The sequence below is a fragment of the Musca autumnalis genome, unplaced genomic scaffold, assembly GCF_047663935.1.
Source record: "Musca autumnalis isolate F117 unplaced genomic scaffold, ASM4766393v1 scaffold_3, whole genome shotgun sequence".
NCBI lineage: Eukaryota > Metazoa > Arthropoda > Insecta > Diptera > Muscidae > Musca > Musca autumnalis.
Window position 1 is genome coordinate 96366312 of NW_027411866.1, and position 22862 is coordinate 96389173.

Genomic DNA, 22862 nt, shown 5'->3' on the forward strand with positions numbered 1-22862 from the left:
ATTTTTGGTCTATATTTTATTTCCTGGGGGCATATACCGGCAAAGTAGCCTATATGGAAAAATAACTACTGACCTTTCCCCCTGATGCAAATTGCAATAACGTGTCTGCTAGATAACGGGCCTACTGCCTAATATATAATGGGTTTTGTTAAGAGAACCACATTTTCCCATTCCCAGTTTTTGCATTATTGCAAATTACTTGGTGCCCTAGCGTATTAATTGTCCAATTGGATTTTTATACAAACGTTGCAGCATGGGTCGCTTTGTCACATTTTTTCAAAACAATTCCTTAGCCAGATCTAGATACAGCTCCCAATTTGTAAGATAGAGCTTTGTAATTTGGTATAGAGGTTTCTATTACTCCTACGATGTTTGGTATTGCAAATGGGCTATATCGGTCCACGTTCCATAGAACGGTACCACCCGATTTTCGGTATCTTGAAGGTTTTAGCTTCATTATCACACCGAATTTACTGAAATTTGGTACCTAATCTTCGTTGAGGGTATAAAACTTATCCCCAGAATTTTGTCGGTATAGGTCCACGCCTTCATATAGCCCCCATAGAACGGTACCTCCCGATTTTCGTCATATTGATTGTTGTGGCCACAATATTCCTCCGAAATGGCTGAAATTTGGTATTTAGCCTTCGTTGGGGGTATAAAACTTTCCCCCAGAATCTTGTCGGTATAGATTCACGTCTTCATATAGCCCCAAAGAACGGTACCTACCGATTTCGGTATTTTGAAGGTTGTGGCCTCAATATTCCTCCGAAAAGGCTGAAATCTGGTATTTAATCTTCGATACCGGTATAAAATGCTCCCCCATAAATTTGCTGATACAGGTCCACGCCTTTATATAGCCCCCATAGAACAGTACCTCCCGATTTTCGGTATTTTGAAGGTTGTGGCCTTAATATTACTCCGAAATGGCTGAAATTTGATATTTGGTCTTCATTTGAAGTATAAAACTGTCCATATGAAATTTGTCGGTATAGGTCCACGCCTTTATATAGCCCCCATAGAACGGTACCTCCAGATTTCCGTATTTTGAAGGTTATGGCCTCAATCTGAATCCCAAATGGCTGAAGTTTGGTATTAAGTCTTCATTTGGGTTATAAAACTTTCCATATGAAATTTTTCGGTATAGGTCCACGCCTTCATATAGCCCCCATAGAACGGTACCTCCCGAAATATGTCGGTATATGTCCACGCCTTCATATAGCCCCCATAGAACGGTACCTCCCGATTTTCGGTATTTTGAACATTGTGGACTCAATACTCCTCCGAAATGGCTGAAAGTTTGTATTTATTATTCGTTGCGGGTATTTATAGTTGCGGGGTTATAGAATATTCCAGAAAAGAATTCGTGTAGGTCCACGTCTTCCTATATCCCCCATAAAAGCATGCCTTTTGATTTTTGGTATTTTTGGTTTAAGCCACATTATCTTACAGAAATATTGGTATTTGTCTTCTTCATAAACGAAAGGAAACTAATTCTTCCATTTTACTTCAATACAACTCGTGGTGGAGGCCGAACTTAACGCCGTTGTTACTTGTTACAATTATAATCCCAAAAATGAAAAATTGGGTTGAGTTTGCGACTATTCAATATCACCGTTGTTTGACCACCTATCGTTGCTAAGGTGACATTTTCTTCTTTCCGATTTTTGCATATTTTTGAAATTTCAACCAATCGTAACTTCGTTTTTATATATAATTTTATCGTTCCAATGACAGAAATTCGATATCATATTGAAAATAATCAATAATACGTACAAAGCTCCAACTTCTTTTGTTTAATAAACGAATTGTTTACATTATAATTATCAAAAATATGAAAAATCTGATGTCTATTGGTCAGGTTTTGCTTTTGGTATACCATCAACACCCAACATTCGGTGATGATTCGATCAAAATTGCGACCTGAAAGAGGGACGGACAAATATAGCCAGATCGACTCAGCTCGTCGAGACATTAATTTTGGTGTATATAAGTATAGGTCTGCGACCATTATTTCGATGCGTAACAAACTTTTTGGCCAAAACCAACTTATTATACCCTCCCCATATAGTGGTGTGGGGAACATGGGCAACTGACATGGGAACATGGGCAACTGACACCACGGCAGGGACCTTTCATAGGTAGGAGATCACTACCTGTAACAGTTTCCTTTACTCAAGCTTCCAGAGTCCTCCAGAATATCGAATAAAGGAAATTGTGACCTCAAGCCACCGCATCGCATCAAAACAACAGTACCCAGTGCGGGAATGGAAGTTAAATTATAACGTAGACATTGGAAAGCAAGCAAGAAAAACAACTTCTCTGAGATTCACAGTAAGAAGTTGTTTTACATGCTTCAGGATATGTAAATGTGTTGGTCATCAAAATGCATGCTCCATTTCTTCAGATAAAGCGTGCATGCCAAGTACTCCTTCACCGCTTCCTTGTTGTTAGCCTTGTGGATTCCTGACTGACATGAGGTTACGATTTCAATGCACTCAGCGGAATGCCTGCTTGCGGCACAACTTATAACAAACCGTCTTGCAATATATGTTGGGTTATGCATCCTTTAGCTCGTTGATGCCGCATTGTCATCCTCCCTATTTGAGCCCGTGAAACTTTCGACTTTCGGCTGTTTAAGGGGTTATTTCCCTCCTTTCATATACATGTACAACTTTTCCTTCAATAAGTCAACGTTTTGTTTCCATTCTGCACTGTTTTTACTCTTCCAGAAGTTTTGTTAGTTTTACACAAATTTGTTGATCAGATGCAGGTATATAATTAAAAAAAAATTAAAAATATATATTTTTTTCAATAATTTGGTTTTGCTTCGTTATCTTTTGCAGTACATACATGGATTAACGTTCTTTTAGTCATTAATAAGCAAAAGTTTCATTCATTCCTGCTACATGAAAATTAAAAATGCTACGAAAAAAGTAGAAAATTCATCGCTTTAATACGGATAGTGTGCTCAGGCTATGGAAAATTCACTTTCCAAATGAAATTTTAACAAATGACAATAACTTAGTTTACACCTGTTATTATGCATGTTTTGCCTTTAAAAAACGTAGGGGAATGTCAAGCATACCTTATTGAGTTACTAACATAGTTTTCAAAACATTAATGTCGAATATGAATAAATTATATTATCGTAATTATTTTCCAGTTACAGACACTATAATAATTTTTCGATTATGACAAGGTATAATTTTACCGCCTACTAAATCTCAAAATCAATTCCTGTGAATTTTATTTATAACCAATAACTTTGGTTATTAGTCAATCGAACCACGTTCACAAGTGACAATGGCAAGTACACCTCCAGACATTTAAAGGCAGGCGAAAGGTGTCTCCTTTTATAACTTGTTTAATAGCCATGTTTACACGAACACGATAGGCTACGATAAGGCTACTGCAAGAAATGAGAACAAATGTGCGTAGATTGTGCGGATCGTATTAAATTAAAATGTCCACACTTGACGGAGACTATAATTTAAATATTTTACAGTTAATAATTTAAATCAATTAAATTTCCCGCTTTATATGTTAATTAGAAAAAAACACACACAACTGAGGATAATTATATATTAGGTCATATTTTTTACGATATTAAATTATTGCCTTGTTTTTATGTGTTTATTTACTTTGTTAATTACAAAATCATAAATGTGTTTTATTAAGATTTTATCGTTTAGTGTGTTTTAATTTTATTATAACCATTTAATGTTCTGGTTTTTACAGTGTTTTTACCGTGTTTTATTTAACTTGCTTTGGTGTGTGTTTAGTTCAAATCTGGCAACTCATTTTTAACACGGTTGCAGTTGACCAATCGAACTAAAACTTTGCACACTTTTCAGATTTGGATGACATTACACGAATATGGAATCAAAACCAATATTGGTCCATTTTTACACTGTTTTACAGTGTTTTATCTAATTTGCTTTTCAAATCTGGTAACTCATTTTTCACACAGTTGCAGTTGACCAATCGAACTTAAAATTTGCACACATTTCATATTTGGATATGAAATCAAAACCAATATTGGTCCAGTCTTACAGTGTTTTAACGGTGTCTAACTTAACCCCTTTTTCAAATCTGGTAACTGATTTTTAAAACGGTTGCAGTTGACCAATCGAAATAAAACTTTGCACACTTTTCACATTTAGATGACAATACGTAAATATGAAACCAAAATCAATATGGGTCAATTTTTTCTATAGCCCCATATAACGTTACCACCCGATTTCCGGTATTTTGCTTTTCAAATCTGGTAAATCATTTTTTACACAGTTGGAGTTGACCAATCGAACTAAAACTTTGCAAACTTTTCAGATTTGGATGACAATACATGAATATGAAATCAAAACCAATATTCGTCCATTTTTACACTGTTTTACAGTTTTTTATCTAATTTGTTTTTCAAATCTGGTAACTCATTTTTCACACAGTTGTAGTTGACCAATAGAACTAAAACTTTGTACACTTTTCAGATTTGGATGACAATACATGAATATGAAACAAAAATCAACATGGGTCCATTTTTTTCCTGTAGCTCCCATCCAGCGGTACCACTCGATTTAAGGTATTTTATCGACATTTTAAGCCCGTATTGGCTGTTCTTGATAACTAGGATTTCCAATGGTACAGAAACGTGCCCATTAAAAATTATGGACATAGGTCCAGGTTTTGGTATAGCCCCCATATAGCGGTAACGCCCGAGGATTTTATCTTAATTTTTAGCCAGAATTGGCTGTAACTTGGCATTTGGAGTCCCCAATGGTACAGAAACATCCCCACCAAAAATTATGGACATAAGTCCATACTACACGATTTCAGGCATTTTAAAGTTTTTATCTAAGTTTTCGGCCTAAATTGACTATAATTTTGTTCTCAGTGGTCAAAAAAAATTATTTACTAAAAAGTTAAAAATAAAATATAATTTAAAAAAATTAAGTAACAGTGTTTTATTTATAAATGCACTTAGAAGTAGAAAATAATTTTTCATGATGGAATCTCTCAAATAAAACGCTTGCCGTTCAATATTGTCACAATTTCTAATTCAAATGCAAGCTTTTTATTTGAGAGATCATGAAAAATTATTTTCTACTTTTAAGTGCATTTATAAATAAAACACTGTTACTTAATTTTTTTAAATTATATTTTATTTGTTATTTTTATAGTTGAATTGAAGTTATATTAACAGTAAATAAGGCAATGATTAGAAAATTTAATAACGTTTGTGTAACATGAAAATCACCAACACAGTGTTTTAAGGGAGTTTAAATATAAAACAATTTTATTCAAAAACTTTATTTTGTCTACAAGATAAAAAATCTAATGTTAACTATTTTCTATGAGAATTTCAGGCATCGGTTTTATATAAAACTCGTATATATACATAAATACATATTTACACATATTGAGGAAAATAATTTTTACTTTTTCAATTTCCAATAATAATGTCTCTACTTTAATCGATTTATTTTTCTGGCATACACATGAACAACTCCTTAACCCCATTAACTCAAAGCCAACAGTGGATCCTCTTCGGGCACTTTTGAAACTTTTGGTATCCATTTCTTTTTAACAATTTTCGTTTTAACCAATTTCATTTTCTTTGAACTCAATCCCGTAGAAGTGTTCTTTTTGAACTTTCTCTCTTCGGCCGCCTTCTCTGCATCAATTTGTTGTAATTGTTCAAAAATGTTATTTGGCCCATGACTTGGCTCTTGGCTTTTTGGGCTAGTCGAATTCTTAGCAGCATAAACAACCACGTATTGTGAGAAATCTGCTTCAGAAGGTGCATTTAATTCGGCAAAATCACGAAATTGGGCAAATTGTTCTTCGGGATAGGTATATTTTTGTATAAATCCCTCGGTGGCTGGACCACTATGGGAATTACTGCTAGCATCACTATAATAAAAATCTCCAGTACCTTCTTGATGATATCCCAAATCCTCATCGGAGTAAAATGTGCCACCACGTAAAATACCAAAATCACCTGAACCCAAAATACTGGCATCGTAGTGGGAAAAAGCTTGTGGCCTGGCTTTTGTTAGAAAATGTTTTTGATGCTGTTGATTGAGATATGTGCGAAAGAATGGTTCTTCTGTTGCCTGATAGTAGGGTCTTGAGTGACCCAATGGTGGCAAACTTGGATGATGATAATAGGTGGAGAAATAATTTTGTTCCGCTGTAGTGAGAGTATCTTGGGATGTAGCAGGATGTTCTTCTTCTTCCTCTTCTAGGACTATATGAATTCCTCGAGGTTTTAAAGTTGTTTCGAATTGCACCGTTTCCTGTCGTCGCACAGTTGATGAGGGAAGTGTATCAGTGATATTCGTGGAAGAAGAAGCTAAAAGAAAAAAGAAAAAAAATATATAAGGCTTTTGTGATAAAAATAAAATAATTATTAATTTAACAAAAATGTGTTTCTGCTGTTGAGGTATGGTATTGAGGCGTAAGAACAAGTAAGAAAGTATTAGTCAACTGTGCTGAAGGAGACATACCCTCAGCCGCAGGCAAAAAAAAACAAAACCAAACACAATAACTGTGCCGTATATAAAATATAACGATTTTGAATCAAGAGTTTGCTTTAGAATCTGTAGGTGACGTAATGTGGGGCTATACCAAATCATTGACATATACCAAACATTTTTAGTAACCAAACTTCTTCACAAGAGACTTGAAATATTAAATTAGTTTTAGAGTTATCTTGCACAACAGCCATTTTAGTATGTGTCGGCAGGGTTTTGGAGCTTATGTACCATTATCACAGGAGTATTGACTTACTCAAGAAAAAAATGTAACCATTGTAAATGGGGACGCTAGAACAACCTACAGAAACAAGAATCAAAACGACGCGAGAGGAGATCATAAACTTCACTTCTTCCTAGGGAGGTACCCGAAGCAGTTGGCCGGTATAGTCCATATTCCAACCTGATACATGACTGGATAAAATAATAAGATGTGCAAAGTCTGCACCAATCAGAAACTCCCTGCGAGAATTATCTTCCGGATTTTCCATTGTGGTTGATGCTGTCAGGGTTTCTTGGAGCTCTCAGGAAGTATGAACTTGCGCAAGAAAAAAATTGTACCGTCGTAAATGGAGACGCAGGGACAACCTACTGACAAAAATTTCAGAAAGATCCGAGAGGAGCTCTTAAACTTCACTTTATCCCAATTTTTGTGCGGAAGGTACCCGAAGTAGTGGACCGATATAGTCCATATTCGAACCCGATATATCTGGAAGGAATAATACGATGTGAGCGAAGTTTAAACCAAATCAATTGCTCCCTTCGTCCAAAGATACTTGGAGCGTAAGACCGTTACTTCGATGAGGCACATTTTTGGTCGTATCAAAGTGTATATACCCTTTTTGAGGGTATACTAATAGGGAATGAAAGACCTCTTTTGCTTCTGTCCGGGTTGGCAGGTTTAATATTAGATCGCCACAGGGAGTCCGTTAAAGATATATCCCATGAAACGAGTCTCAAGGTAGGTGTTAGGTTTTTTGTAAGCCTGAGAAAAAAGACCCAGTCTCCAGAATTTATTTAATGTCGGTCTGACATGAACACAATCACCGAACAATCTGAAATAAGGAATGGCTTGTGTGTAAGCCAACCGTGAAAATGTAGTGATTCATCATGAATATCTCTCCTGACGTGGGGAAAGTCTGTCCATTATATCGTGACAGGGATAACACTCAAGCAGGAACTGCATCGACATGAACATGGTCCACTGGTGTCATGAGGAGGCACCCTGTTGCAATTCAACGAGGTTTCTTTATCAGCACCTCAAGTGCTGCCGGCCAGCGAATTTAGCACCTTTTTCCTGCTTCTGATCTTATCGCAAATAGCTGTCGCTTGCGCGGACGACTTAAATATGCTATCGAACGTTACTCCCAATATTTTGGGGTAGTTAGTGGTCGGAATAAGTACACCATCGACCAATATGTTAATTTCAGCCGTCCAAGTGCTGAACAGTGTGGCAGTGGATTTAACGGTTATTTTCGTAGTCCTCAGATGCAAGAACTGCACTAGGTCAGCTATGTAGACATTAAACCTATCATGGCATGGCTGACAGTATAGAACGCCTTCGATAAGTCAAGAGCCACCATAACTGTTCGGTCGCATGGCCTGTTCTGGTTGAGTCTTCTACTGATATGTGTGGATATGGCGTCTAATGCTGTTGTAGCATTTTCCGAAATCAATGTTGATGTTGGCCAACTGGAAACAGCTTCTCATCGTTGGGAGAAGTAGTGCCTCTAGGACAGGAGTGAAATCGGCGATTCACCTCTGCTGGTATGCTTGTCAGGTTTCAGTAGAGGAAGAACCCTGCCAACTTTCAGGGCTTCTGGTACAATATGGGTGACACTTGTTAAATACTCAACTCCGGGTTCATCCAGTTGCTTAAGCATTACCATCAATCCTCGGCGTGGATGATTTCGCGTTTCGGATGGCATATGCAACATCGCCCATCGTAAATTGTGGAGGTTCTTCCTCGGCTGGGAGGGATCTCCATATACGGCGTAGCATATTTCTCTTCGCCCTATCACTCTCGGGGTGATCTATGAACTGCCGGTTAAAATAAAACGCGCACCTCTTTGGGTCAGTTACTATCACAACATAGAAAATAACAGCCGTTCGAGAGGGATTCAACCGTTGCCCACAATTTACTTAATCTTGTACCAATTTTACATTGCTTCAGGTGATCTAGCCACTTTTTTCGCTTATATTCGTTTACTAACGGAAAGTTCTCTCAGGTTTCTGAGGATCTGAGGGAGTGGACAGCCCTCTGAAGCGGTGATTGGTAAAATCTCTGAATCCTTGCCAATCAACCTCACCATGGTTAAGAAAAGTACCCCGTTCAAGGTTATGAAACCGGGTGGTCTGTTTAGGGAGACGATGATAGGGCGGTGGTCTGAGCCAAGGGAAATGACGGATTGCCAGGATACGTCATTTATCAGACCTGGTGCCGCAATGATGATATCCGGCGAGCTGTGGCAATATCGTCTAATCCTTGTAGAAGCATCTTCATTCACCAAGCAAAACGTGAAGCTACCAATTTGCTCGTCCAGCGCTGCAACCCTCTGGTCATTACCTAGGACGGAATGCCAAAGCTCATGAGGAACATTAAAGTACCCTAGCACCAGACGTTTATTCCCTCTAAAAGCGAACTAATATGGGACATATAACTCCGGGAACAGCTATTAATCGGTGGTATGTACACATTAAGCAGCTGCATCTCGGCAGTACCACACTTTACTGCTGCCCCCATACATTCCATGTATGGGTCACTAGAGTCAATCTCACGTGAGATAGGTCTGTACTGGACAGACTGGTGTGTTAGGAAGGAAAGTCTTCCTCCTCCCCTTCTTGAAATTTGTTATTTAGTCTTCGTAGGGTATATAAAACTTTCCACCTGAAATATATCGGTACGTCTTCGGTATCGGTACGATTTTTGGTACTTTGAAGAAAATTGACAAAATTGATTTTAAATATTGTGCAAACATTTTTTCTCTTTTTTTCTTAGGTAGCTGATAAAAAACTAAAAAATTACAAAAATTTTTCTATTTAGGTCAATATTAAAGAAGTTACGAGTATTTCTTTGCATATAGTTTTTATAGAATTCGACTTTTTCTCTGGAACCTTTAGTCAAAAAAAAACTGAAAATATACTAAAATGTTTTGCTGATGAGCAGCATTTCCACAGCAAAAAATAAAGGAAATCAAAAACCTCATTTTGAAAAAGTGTCCGATTTCACTCAGAAATCCCCATATGTAAATATAGGTTTTAGCCTAATCCCCATGGACTGGTATTGCCCAATTTAATGTATGTCGAGGTTTTTTGTCAAACTCTTGAACCGAAATTGCTGTAATTTTGTATTGTTTTTAGTCAGAGGATAGAAAGAACAACTATGAACAAAGAGTGATGCTACATTTTCCTCCTGAAGTGGATTTAACTTAGTATTTTGGAATCTCAATGGGTAAAACCTTCACACAGAAAGGGATCAGTATAAAGGGATTATCATCAGTTAAGATATTATTCTCCTCCCAGGAATTTTATTTAACTTAGAGAAGAGTTTAGCAGTTATTAATTGTTTATATTTACATCAATACAGTGGTGGTGGAGGGTATAACAAGTTCAGCCCGGCCGAACTTAACGTTTGTTTTCGTTTGCTTGAATTTTACTATAAAAGTTTGATCCCATCCAGCGCTGCTTCATTTATACCTATCACATCTGTTACTATCTGTCATACAATCATAACCATCATCGCAATCAAATACCATCTTTAATTGATATTTCCTCTAAAGAAATGTTTTGAAACATCACCAATTGGTGATGTACGGTGTATGACGTCTACCTGTCACTGCTATCAATTAAAATGTCAGGCTACCACTTCTGAGAACTTGTAACGTCAAGCTATTAAAAAATCATTAAACTCTTAGCAATCCCAATTTTAAATCGTCATCATCATCGTCATAGTCATCACCATTAACACTTCACAGAGTGCACAAATTTAATGGAAACCATTGACTTTTTATTTGAAATAATCTTCGATAGGATGGATGTCATTAACGTTGATCCATCCGTCCATCAGCAACATAGTTTTCAGTAGTTGCTGTTAGAGCAAAATACAAAAACGCTTTGTATCATTAAGCATTCAAAACATTTTCTTATTTTCTTGAAGTTGATTATTATCATTTTTGGTGTTGTTGTTTTTTAACAAAAACAAAATATATATTGCTGTTTTTGTTGCACTGAATGTTGTAAAATAAGTATTACATACAGTTGCATAAAACTATTGAAGATTGTTTTTGTACTTGAGATTGAATCGCATTGATCCATAAACCGTGATATCAAAGTTGTGTCACAATGAATTTTCAACATAGGCTTCCGATGGACTATAATAAGTTTTTTCTTTTTGTTCGGTGCCTACACTACCTTTCCATAGGCAATATTAATTTGACCATTTGTTTGAAACATATTACAAACAAGTAAAAAAGTATTATACGCTTTGCCGACAGAGATATACCCTCAGCCAATATCGAATCTACGGATTACGGATTTTGTAGGCTTTTTTTTTTTAAATCTGCCAACAAAAAATATATTTAATTTGAAGTTCAAATGTGTTGCGGAGGATGTACTAGAAGGAATGGACCGACATAGCCCATTTTGAAAGTGGATCTTATTTTGGGATTCATACCTTTTGAAAGATTTTGTGCCAACTAGTCATTTCAGTTGGTCACCGTATAAATTAGAGGTTTTGGGCCACGATTTCAGGAAGCATGGACTTGCCCACGAAAAACATAAAATCGTTTAAACAGGACCACAAAGAATAGCATCGGTATAATTTTCCAAAGGTTCTTTGGACAGATCCTAAACTCCGCCTAAACAAAAATGTTGAACTTTTGTGTGGGAGGTATCCTAAGGAGAAGCTCGATTTCTGAAGTAAAACAACATTTGGACCAAATATTAGAAAATGTTTGGACGGTTGCAGCAGATATAGCGCGTACTGTTTTTACTTTTGGGGTGGGGGTAGGTACCGGAAGGTGGTTAACTACAATGCAAATCTTCAAACTGAAACTTAGTTTGGATAAAATTTTACGAAGCCCAAATTTTGGACGGAAATTTATCGTACGCATAGTGCCATAGGGATTTTTATAGCTTTCGGGCTACTTTCTCAGGAAGTATGAAATTGCCCCTGAAAAAAACTTGCACCGTCGTCATAGGGGCAGCGAATACAAGTTGTTACAACAAAGATAAAAGCAATTCGAAAGCAGGCCTTAAACTGAATTTTTCCCAATATTTGTGTGGGAGGTACCTGAAGAAGTTGACATATACATATAGTCCATATTCAAGCCCGATTGATGTCCATAGAAATATTACGATGAGCAAAGTATGGACCTAATCCATTACTCACGCAGAGAAAAAATATTTTTCGCTTTTGTTGGAACAAAAATATTTGTTTTGGTTCCAAAAATGTATTTGTTTTGTTCAAACATTCTAATCCAAATCCAAAAATACCATCTTTTGTTCCAAACATAGAATACAAAAACAACTTTCGAATTTCCGCAATATTGTAAAAATCGTTAACAATACCGATTGTAGGAACTATCATAATCTAATTTTGTTTACAAAAAGTATTGTCAACCCAGAAAACCAGCCCAGCAATTTTCGATTTGAGTGTATATACTTCTCATATACACTTTTCACATAACTTGGGTATAAATGTCGCGTATAATATTGCAATCATTGATGAACACAATACATGGTTTGCTGCATTGGCTGACAACAAAGACAAACAAAAAGCCACAAACACCCACCACAACATAAGGAATAATTAAACACCATAACAAACTCCGGCATAACACCAAACCTCAAAGCACAATGAAGATAGAAGAATGAAACAAAACAGAAACAAATAAAAACAAGTGAGCAAAGGCTATAGTCGGGATGGGGCCGACCATGTGATACCCTACACCACTACCCCTGTGCATAAGCTTTCACCAAAAAAAATAATATGCCTCTTTCTCTCTGGGACCCCCATAAGCAACCAAAAGTTCGTGACCATCAGATCAAAATTACGACCTGTAGCTTGATTGCAAAAAAATGGAAGAATTGGATGCATTACCGATTATTGGGTATCTCCCTTGTTTGACTACCTTCGCCAACCTGCTTTACTATATTTTCGTCTTCTATTGACAGGTTTTGCCGTTGGAATACCACTACTAGAAGCCGATATATTCACAAAGAATAAAACTTTGAATTTGTCTCCAAATGAGTTTTTCCCCATTCCGACCCCTAAATATTATCCGACTATAACCAAAATCAATAGGCTTCTTCCTCGGTGGGGCCCGATCTACCCCCAAAATTTCGTCTCTAACCGATCAAAATTCCAACTTGTAGCGTGATTACAAAAAATGGAAAAATTGGGTTTATTATTGAATTTTGCAATATCTCGGTTTGCTCACTTACGCCAACATACTTTGCATCAATATAAACGAGATCTTTTCTTCTTCCATTGACGGGTATTCCTTTTGGAATACTTTAACCAGAAGCGGAGATATTCGCATAAGAAAAAAACGTTGATTTTCCTCCACATAAGCTTTTCGCTTATTCTGACTCCTGAATATTATCCCACCATCACCAAATTAAATAGGCTTCTTCCTCTGTGGGACCAGCATCCACTCCCAAAAAATTCGTGACGATCCGATCAAAATTGCGATCTGTAGCGTGACTACAAGCAAATCAGAAAATGGGATGCATTACCGACTATTGCGATATCTCTGTTGTTTGAGCAGCTACGACAACCTACTTTACATCGTTGTTTTGCTTTTGATATACCTCTTAAAAAAACAGAGATATTGGCTTTGAAATAAAATGTAGACCTTTTCTCTAAATAAGTTTTTGCCCATTCCGACCCCTGAATATTATCCGACCATCATTAAAATCAGTAGGCTTCTTCCTCTGTTGGACTCCCATTTACCCCCAAAATTTCGTGACGATCCGATCAAAATTGCGACCTGTAGCGGGATTACAAAAAAAATCGGAAAATGGGATGCATTATCGACTACTGCCATATCTCTGCTAAGTGACCACCTACGACAACCTAATATATATCGTTGTAAAGGTGATATATTCTACTTTCCTTGCTAGGTTTTGCTTTAGATATACCTCCAAAAGAAACAGAGATATTGGCTTTGAAAGAAAACGTTGACCTTTCTCCAAATAAGTGTTTGCCCATTACCCGACCATCATCAAAATCAATAGGCTTCTTTCTCTTTGAAACGCCCATTAACCCCCAAAATTTCGTGACGATCCGATCAAAATTGCGACCTGTAGCGTGATTACAAAAAAATCGGAAAATGGGATGCATTATCGACTATTGCCATATTTCTGCTATTTGACCACCTACTACAACCTACTTTACATCGTTGTAAAGGTGATATTTTCTACTTTCCTTGCCAGGTTTTGCTTTAGATATACCTCTAAAAGAAACAGAGATATTGGCTTTGAAATAAAACGTTGACCTTTCTCCAAATAAGTGTTTGCCCATTCCGACCCCTGAATATTTTCCGACCATCATCAAAATCAATATGCTTCTTTCTCTTTGGGTCCCCCATTAACCCCCAAAATTTCGTGACGATCCGATCAAAATTGCGACCTGTAGCGTGAATACAAAAAAGTCGGAAAATGAGATGCATTGTCGACTATTGCCATATCTCTGCTATTTGACCACATACGCCAACCTACTTTACATCGTTGTAAAGGTGATATTTTCTACTTTCCTTACTAGGTTTTGCTTTAGATATACCTCTTAAAGAAACAGAGATATTGGCTCTGAAATAAAATGTTGACTTTTCTCCTAATAAGTGTTTGCCCATTCCGACCCCTAAATATTATCCGACCATCACCAAAATCAATAGGGTTATTCATCTGTGAGACCCCCATTAACCCTCAAATTTTCGTGACGATCCGATCAAAATTGCGACCTGTAGCGCGATTTCCAAAAAAAAGAAAAATGGGATGTATTACCGGCTATTGCGATATCTCCGTCATTTCGTTACCTACGCCGACCTAGTTTGCATCATGGTAAAGACGGGATCTTCTACTTTCATAGTCAGGCTTTGCTTTTGGAAAGTTTACAACTAAAGCTGTGATATTCGTCAATATAATTAAAATCGCAAAAATGAAAATTGGGGTTTTATTTGCAACTATTGTGATATCTTCGTTGTTTGATCACCTACGAACACCTACTTTACATCATTAGAAAGCTGATATTTTCTACTTTAATTGTCAGGATTTTCTTTTTGTATACCCCATATAGAAGCTGAGATATTCGCTTTGGAAAAAAACGTTGTCTTTTTATCCACTTAAGTTTTTGGCCCTTTCCGACCCCTAAATATTATCCGACCATCACCAAAATCAATAGGCTTCTTCCCCTCCGGGACCCCCATCAACATCCAAAATTTCGTGACGATCCGATCAAAATTGCGACCTGTAGCGTGATTACAAGGTTTAGATGGACAGACGGACAGATGGACGGACGGACGGACACACACATCGACTCAGCTCGTCGAGACAATCATTTTGGTATATATAAGTATGGGTCTACGACCATTATTTCTATAAAACTTTTTGGCCAAAACCAACTTATAATACCCTCCCCACATAGTGGTGTAGGGTATAACAAGAGTCTCATTGTTGATATACATACACACAAAAACAAAGATGAAGGCATCATGTCATACAAACAAAACTCACCATACTTGTTTTTTCAACACGGCATCGAATAGCGAGAGGAGAGAAAAAATTGTCGAAGAAAAGAGAGAACTATTGTCCAGTTGACAAAAACTATTTTTGGATTTAACAAAACCCAATTGTTGAAATCACAATACTACATTTGGAATTTAACAATATCTTTACAATACATATTTAGCTCTTCGAATATTGTTGGATCAATCATATTTTTTGTGTCTGCGTGCTGGAATATTTTCGAACTTTTGTGGGAGAGGTACTTAAAGGAATGGGCCGATATGGCTCACCTTCGGACTTAAACTAAGTTCAGACAAAATATTACTATGGCCAAATTTTAGACCGAATCGTGTTAGTTAGTTATCGTGCGCTCCAACCACTACACATTGTGCCATAGGGGATTTTTACAACTTTCTGGCTATTTTCTCAGGAGGTATGGACTTGCCGCTGATAAAACTTGTATCTTCGTAATGGGTCAGCGAATACAAGCTGCTACAACAAAAATCAAAACGATCCGAGAGCAGGTCCTAAAAGGAGAGCAGGTCCGAAAGAGTGGACCCCTAGAGCCCATATTGGAACCTCATCTATGTATGTCTGGTGACAATTTCTCGATAAGCAAAGTATGGACCAAATCGGTTGCACCCTTTAAGAGTTATCGTACGCACAAATTTTCCGAACATTTTCGAACTTTTTTAGGGGAGGTACCTGAAGGAGTGGATCTATATGGTCCATCTTCGAATTTAAATTAAGTTTGGACAAAATATTATGAAAGCCAAATTTTGGACCAAATCGCCTCATCTGTTCGAGAGTTATCGTGCGCACCAGCCAGCCAGTCAGACATACGGGCGGACATTGCTAAATCGACTCCAAATTGCCTGAAACGGATTTCGTCCAAACATACTTGGGGTCTTAAACCGTTATTTCGATGAGGAACATTTTGCTCTCGTTAGAATAAATGCTGAGGGTATAAAAATTACATCAAACAACATTTCCCCTTAAAAATAAGCAAAGGTGTATGCCAAACTCCCTCTAGTTGTATCGAACTCCCACAAAAAGTCAACATAATTCAAAACCCTTATTATTTATCACAACTTCGATCCGGCATCTCTATGTACAAATTCTACATCTCCCTCATAAAACCAGACATTTCCGATAAGTCTCTAAAATATGGCCAATCACTTTACATCACACGACATCTTTTCGCATGCCCTGCTAACCTAACTGACTTCACACCTGAGTCACTTTAGTCACATACAGTCGAAGCAGCCTGGTTCTTAAATATCATCAGTTAATTTATATTTTTCTTATTTTCCATTCTCTTTTCTTTCCGATCCGATAAGATGATATTGCAACAGCTCCCCAGACATGACCAATGTAGCACACGTTCTGATAAATGACGTATCTATGGGCTCAGACCATTTTTCTATCATCGTCTCCGTACTTTTCCGAACCCTGGGGCAGCTGACTGGCAAGGATTAAGAGAATTTATCAGTCACCATATCAGAAAGCTGCCCATTCACTCAGATCGTCCCCTCAAAATTTTCCGGGACATCATCACAGCTGCAGACGCTCGCTCCATACCTTCTAGTCGAATACCCGAAATTAGCACATCAGTGTGATGAGCTTCGTCGTACGACGAGGAGTGTGAAATGTCATTTAAGAGCCCTCTCACATGTGGAGATACGAAAACAATTTAGCGTGAGTCATCCCAGCAAAAATTCGGATCCGTTAGTCATTATGTAATGTAAAGTAATATAAACAAAAATAACTACTTATATTACTCCTTACTAAGTTATGAGTACAGTGGCACAGAGCGTGTGTGTCCGATTACAAATCCTAAGGTTGTGTGTTCAACGTGCACTGTCGGCACGCGAGTTTTTGATTGACAAAATAATTAATGTTCGTGCGCGTGGTGTAGTGTGTTCGACAGCAGAGAGCGAAAAAAATAAAAATTTGAAGTGTTCTGAAATTGAAACCAATTCCACCACAACTGTTCTAAAAACAAAATTTTTAACTTATTTTTCAACTTCTAGGGCCACAGAATAACTAGTTATTTTAGTGGCTTTGATGCATAGAATCGGTTTCGTGCGAGTCCCTGGAAGACGAAAATAGGTTTGTATTCATTCGGTCACTTCGTTTTTTGATTTTATAAAATACTTGCAATCGGACGGTACCGTTATATTGCCCACAAACAAAATATGTATCTTTCCAAAATTTCAGAGTTCTATCTCATTTTTTGTGGATGCTAGAGTGATTACCACTGACACAACAAATTGCATAAATCGTCAAATTTTTAACCGACTTCTTTAGTTTTTTTTCCATTTTGGAAAGCTTACTAAATTTCCTCCACCCATATATTGAAACAGGGAGTTCCCCAAGGGGAGTGTTATCCGTTCTTTTCACAGCCTGGACGGCTGAAATGAGACTCCACCTGAACATACTAATCGATGGTGTACTAGTTTCGCCCGCGCAATCCACAGTTATGTGCAGAAGTTGAAGCATGATCCTCAAGTTGCTGGCCGGCAGCACTTAAGGTGCATACTAGGGTTATGACTTTTTTACAACCTCATATCCCTGTATCATAGCGTGATGAGTTTTGCCATAAGATTACATAAAATCTTAATTATAAGGTGATTCGGTGAAAAAACCTCAAAATTATAGACAATTTTTTGAAGTCACTGAAAACAGATATATAATTGAAAATAAACTTTATAGCCACATGAGATAATTAAAATGACATAAAATTTATTTCTCACTATTTTTCTTCAATTCTGAGAATCGTAAAAATGTCATAAACGCTTTTATTCAAAAATATATTTTTTTAACAAAAAACAAAAAATTTTAAATTTTATCAAAGTGATTTTTTCGCGACTTTTTAATATTTGAATGAAATAAACGTTATTATATTTATTAGTAGGCTTACATTTATTCATTCCTGCAACAAAAAATAATTTTTTGAAAAAAATTTTTTTCATTTCATATATTTTTTTAAAAACAAATTTTTTTTTAAATCGATTTGTGCGTGAACTTTTTTTATATTTCAAGGGAATAAACGATAGCATAGTGATTAATAGGCAAAAGTTCATTTATCCCTGCTACAGGAAATCATTTTTGAGGAAAATGTCAAAAAGTCATAACCCTAGTGCATACAGAGAAATATTGTTGATCTCTTACAAAGCAATAAGACGGTCTATGGTAAGCTATGCGGCAAGAGAAGAGAGAACTGCAACAGGATGCCTCCTCATTACAGTAGTGGACCATTCTCATTAGAAGACGAAGATTTTACCTGTGCATAAACACAACAAAATGTTGTCGATTGGGTACGTACGACAAGCTACATTATTTAGTTGCCCAGCTAACCTCACTCACCTATTTCCGATTCTTCATGGAAGCAGCCAGTCCAGGATGCAGAATTCTTGAGTCTGGATACTGCCTGCTTTTTCGATAACTATTGTCTTGGCTACAATTTATGTCTGAGAATTGGACCTTAATGGTTTGTTATAGACCAATTTTTGACCATGAAAGTAAATAAAGGGAAGCCCTAGACAATAGCTACAAATTAACTTTTGAAAAAAAAGTCAACGTGTCAAATAGTTTACGAAATATGAGTCCAAGAAATGTTGCAAATGTGCTACCATGTGCTACCCTATACCACTTCCACTGGGCACTGTTTTCCACTGAAATCATTTTATATGATTGCGACACGGTATGTTACTGATATAATTAATTGGTATTTTTTGCACCATGTATAAAAAAATGTGCATCAAAGGAGAGGTCAAGAGTTGGTTTTCAAGTTTCGTCTTTATAATTTGTCGGAATAGGGTCCCAATATTTAAAATTTGGACCAAAAACAAAAATTTTGATATTTTTTCCACAAAAGTTATGACTAATTTCACCAGCTAAATACTATCCGATTATTTTCAAAATTATTGGCATTTTTCTTAACCAAAACTCTAACTTTTTTTCAGTAATAAAATATAACTGCGACCCCTAGCGTGATTATGGTTACACCATACACAATTAAATCTGTGGAATCCCTATATATACTAAGCTGTAACTATGTTATCTGACCACGTAAATCAAGGAAAGGTCAAGAGTCCCTCTAAATATAACTCATGGGGGTGGAACATAACTTCCAGAAGTTTCTATTACTCCTAGGATGTTTGGAATTGCAAATGGCCTATATCGGTCCACGTTTTGATACAGCTCCCATAGAACAGTACTTCCAGATTTCTGGTATTTTGAAGAGTTTGCCCTCAATATTCCTCCGAAATGGCTGAAATTTGGTATTTAGTCTTCGTTGGAGCTACAGAATGGAAATTTGTAGGTATAGGTTTACGCCTTCATATTGCCCCCATGGAACTGTACCTCCGGTATTTTAAAAGTTGTGGCTTCAATATTTCACTGAAATGAAATTTGTTATTTAGTCCTGTTAATTGGTCTTATAAAACTTTTCCCCCGAAATTTGTCCGTACAGGTCCACGCCTTCATATATCGCCCATAGGATGTTACATCCCGAATTTCGGTATATTGAAAGTTAGTCACATTGTTTTTCCGAAATTGCTGGAATTTGGTATTTAGTCTTTTTCATAAACGTAACGAAACTAATTGTTCAGTTTTAATTCAATACAACTCGTGGTGGAGGGTATAACAAGGTCGGCCGGGCCGAACTTAACGCCGTTCTTACTTGTTTTTGGTCTATACTTAATTTCCCAACAACATATTCCGGCAAAGTAGAAGGACACTTGAATTTGTTTAAAAAGACGTATTCCTAAAATGCGGCAGTTTTGAAATAAAATTATTTATAAACTAGCTAATAGTTTAACCAGTATGAGAATCTAAATTTTGTTCAACATACTACCACGCCTCTTAAACGTTCACGGACTTTAATGCTATAGCATTCACATGTAATGTCAATTTTTAGTCATTTACTTGTATACAAGCGTAATTTTTTGTGGTTGATGTACAGAATACGACTAAGTTTATAAATATCCATAATATAATAAATCAAAAAATTATAATAATACTAGCTGACCCGGTTCCGCGTTGCTGGCCCGTCGTTTTGGATTTCCGTGTAAGGCTTAGTAATCTATTTACAATTTGTCTATCTAATATTGATACCTCCAGACATTCTAACCGAATTGACGATAAATCGACGTTTTGGTATTACCCTCATGCAATAGTATCTCCAGATGTAAAATAGAAAATTACTTTAATTATAGCCTCCACCATAATATGAAGGGTATAATTAACTTTATGATTCTGTTTTTAACACATCGGAATAGTTTTCGGAGAACCTATAAAGTATATATTAGTGATCAATATAAAAAATAAGTGAATATAACGATGTCCGTCTATCTGTTGAAATCAAGATACAGCTCGCGATATTCTACACAGGGCTTTTCAATTTGGTACAGAAGTTTCTATTTTTTCTCGTAGCATGTTTGGTATTGGAAATTTATTATATCAGTCCACATTTTGATATAGCACCGACTGACCGCCCGATTTTCGTAATTCTCAAGTTTTTAGCCGCATTATCCTACCGAAATGACAATACTTTAGTATTTAGTCTCCCTTAGAGGCATAACGCATTTTTGCAAAGGATTATCAGCATAGGTCCACGTTTTGATAGAACTACCCTAGAACGGTACCGCCCGAGTGTCGATATTTTGGAGGTTTGAATCTCATTATCCCACCGAAATGGCTGCAATTTGGTATTTAGCATTCAGTGTGAGTATAAAACATAGAATATTCGGTACAGGTACAGGTTTCTAAATAGTCTTCATTGAACGGTACCTCTCGACCTTCGGTATTTTGAAGTTTATAGCCTTAGTCTTCCTTGGGAGTATAAACCATTTCTGCAGAGAATTATCGGCATATAGGACGGAACCTCTCGAGTTTCGATAATTTGGAGGTTTTAGTCTCATAATCCCACCGAAATGGCTATGGCAATTTGGTGTGTTGTCTTCATTGTGGGTATAAAACATTTCCGCATAGAATATTCGGTAGAAGTTTTTCATGTAGCCTTCATTGAACGATACCTTCCGATTTTCAATATTTTCAAGGTTTTAGCGGCATTATTCAACAGAGGTATCAAATATTTTAGCAGAGAATTGTCGGTATAAATCCATGTTTTCATTCATAAAACGATACCTACCGATTTTTTGGGGATTTTGAATGTTTTAGCCACATTATTCAATCGGAATGGCTTAAACCTGATTTCAATATAATTTATGGTGGTGTGCATAAAAGTTGGGGCCGGTCGAACTTAACGTCGTTTTTACTTCTTGTTAACAGAGAGATGTTTCATTGAACACTTTATTATTTTGCACTCCTAAACATGATAACATCTGTGATTCATAAAAAATGACTTCAAAATGCTATTGGGTTTATCTGGACTTTGCTGTATTAAAAAACGTGGTCTTGATCGAGTTATTCCAAGCGCTGAAGTCAATGTTCATGCAATGTTTGCTGTCCCACTTACTGAATTTGTAAATCTAATCAGTAAGAATAAAGTTTTCAAAAATTGGACGCAATCGCGGATTCTGCTTCCAAAACACCCATAAATGGCAGACGCCACAATTGCAATTTTTTTGAGTACCTAGACGTATTGGTACTTTATCTCTGATATTTAGCGATTTGTTAAAACCCGTTGTTGGGGAGGTCCCCCACACCCTCCATTTTCGGTATTCTCCCACCTTATGAACCTACATACAATTTCATCCAATTCGGTCCAGCCGATTCGGAAGTTTAATTTAGGAAAATTTCGGAAGTTTAATTAAAAAAACCCTATATACATTTAGATAGGTTGTAGATACACCGAATTGCTGACCCATCGCTTTTGTGACCAATGCATATTTTTTAGACGTTATAGTGATTTAACCGTCTTTGAAATTAGTTTTGCCTGATTTCTCTATCGATGTTTTGGAATTTCGGTCAAGGGACATTTAGCATTATTTGGGTTGTACTGTATTCCAAAATGTGGTGTTGATCGCGTTTTCCCAATTATTGAAGCCAGTGTTTATAGCGTTTTTGTAGTCACGCTTACTAAAATTAAGGATGTTACCTATAATTATACATTTTTAAAAAATTGGGCTGACCGCGATATTCCACTTCCGAGATGACCATTCAGGATCAAGATAGTTATTACCATAGTATTGCAATAAATTTTTAAACAATACGCTCAAAATTATCTTTGATTTCACGTTTTCTTAAAAAAATTTGTGGGGGAGGTACCCTGGTCACTCCACTGACCAGTATAAGAAATAGCTAAAAACCTATTCTCAGACCTAAAAACTCCACATACAAAATTTCATCGAATTCGGTCCAGCCGTTTCGGAGGAGTTTAATTTCGAACATCATGGCAGTCTCGAAGAATTTTATATATATATAGATTAATAATTAACTAATAAATACAAAAATAAATAATTTCGACAAAAATTTTGTGTCATTTTGTGCACCTCTCTGAGTTATTTTTTTTTTTGCGTCCGCGAACGTGTTAAATGAGTAATATTTTTATTAAGGTACCACATGGTCGGCCACGTCCTACTATAGCCCTCTCTTGTTTGTTTTGACGCTGCAATCTTTTTCTACCCCCGCTCC

General features: G+C 36.6%; 1 protein-coding gene across 1 annotated transcript in view; it reads right to left on the reverse strand.

The window, feature by feature from the left end:
• Positions 1-5267: 5267 nt before the first annotated feature.
• Positions 5268-22862, reverse strand: part of LOC141397076 (uncharacterized) — a 95209-nt gene continuing 77614 nt past the window's right edge. The window contains exon 2 of the mRNA XM_073972938.1: positions 5268-6355. Within this exon, the coding sequence (XP_073829039.1) occupies positions 5520-6355 (836 nt within the window). The 3' untranslated portion in view covers positions 5268-5519. The remainder of the gene's footprint in view (positions 6356-22862) is intronic.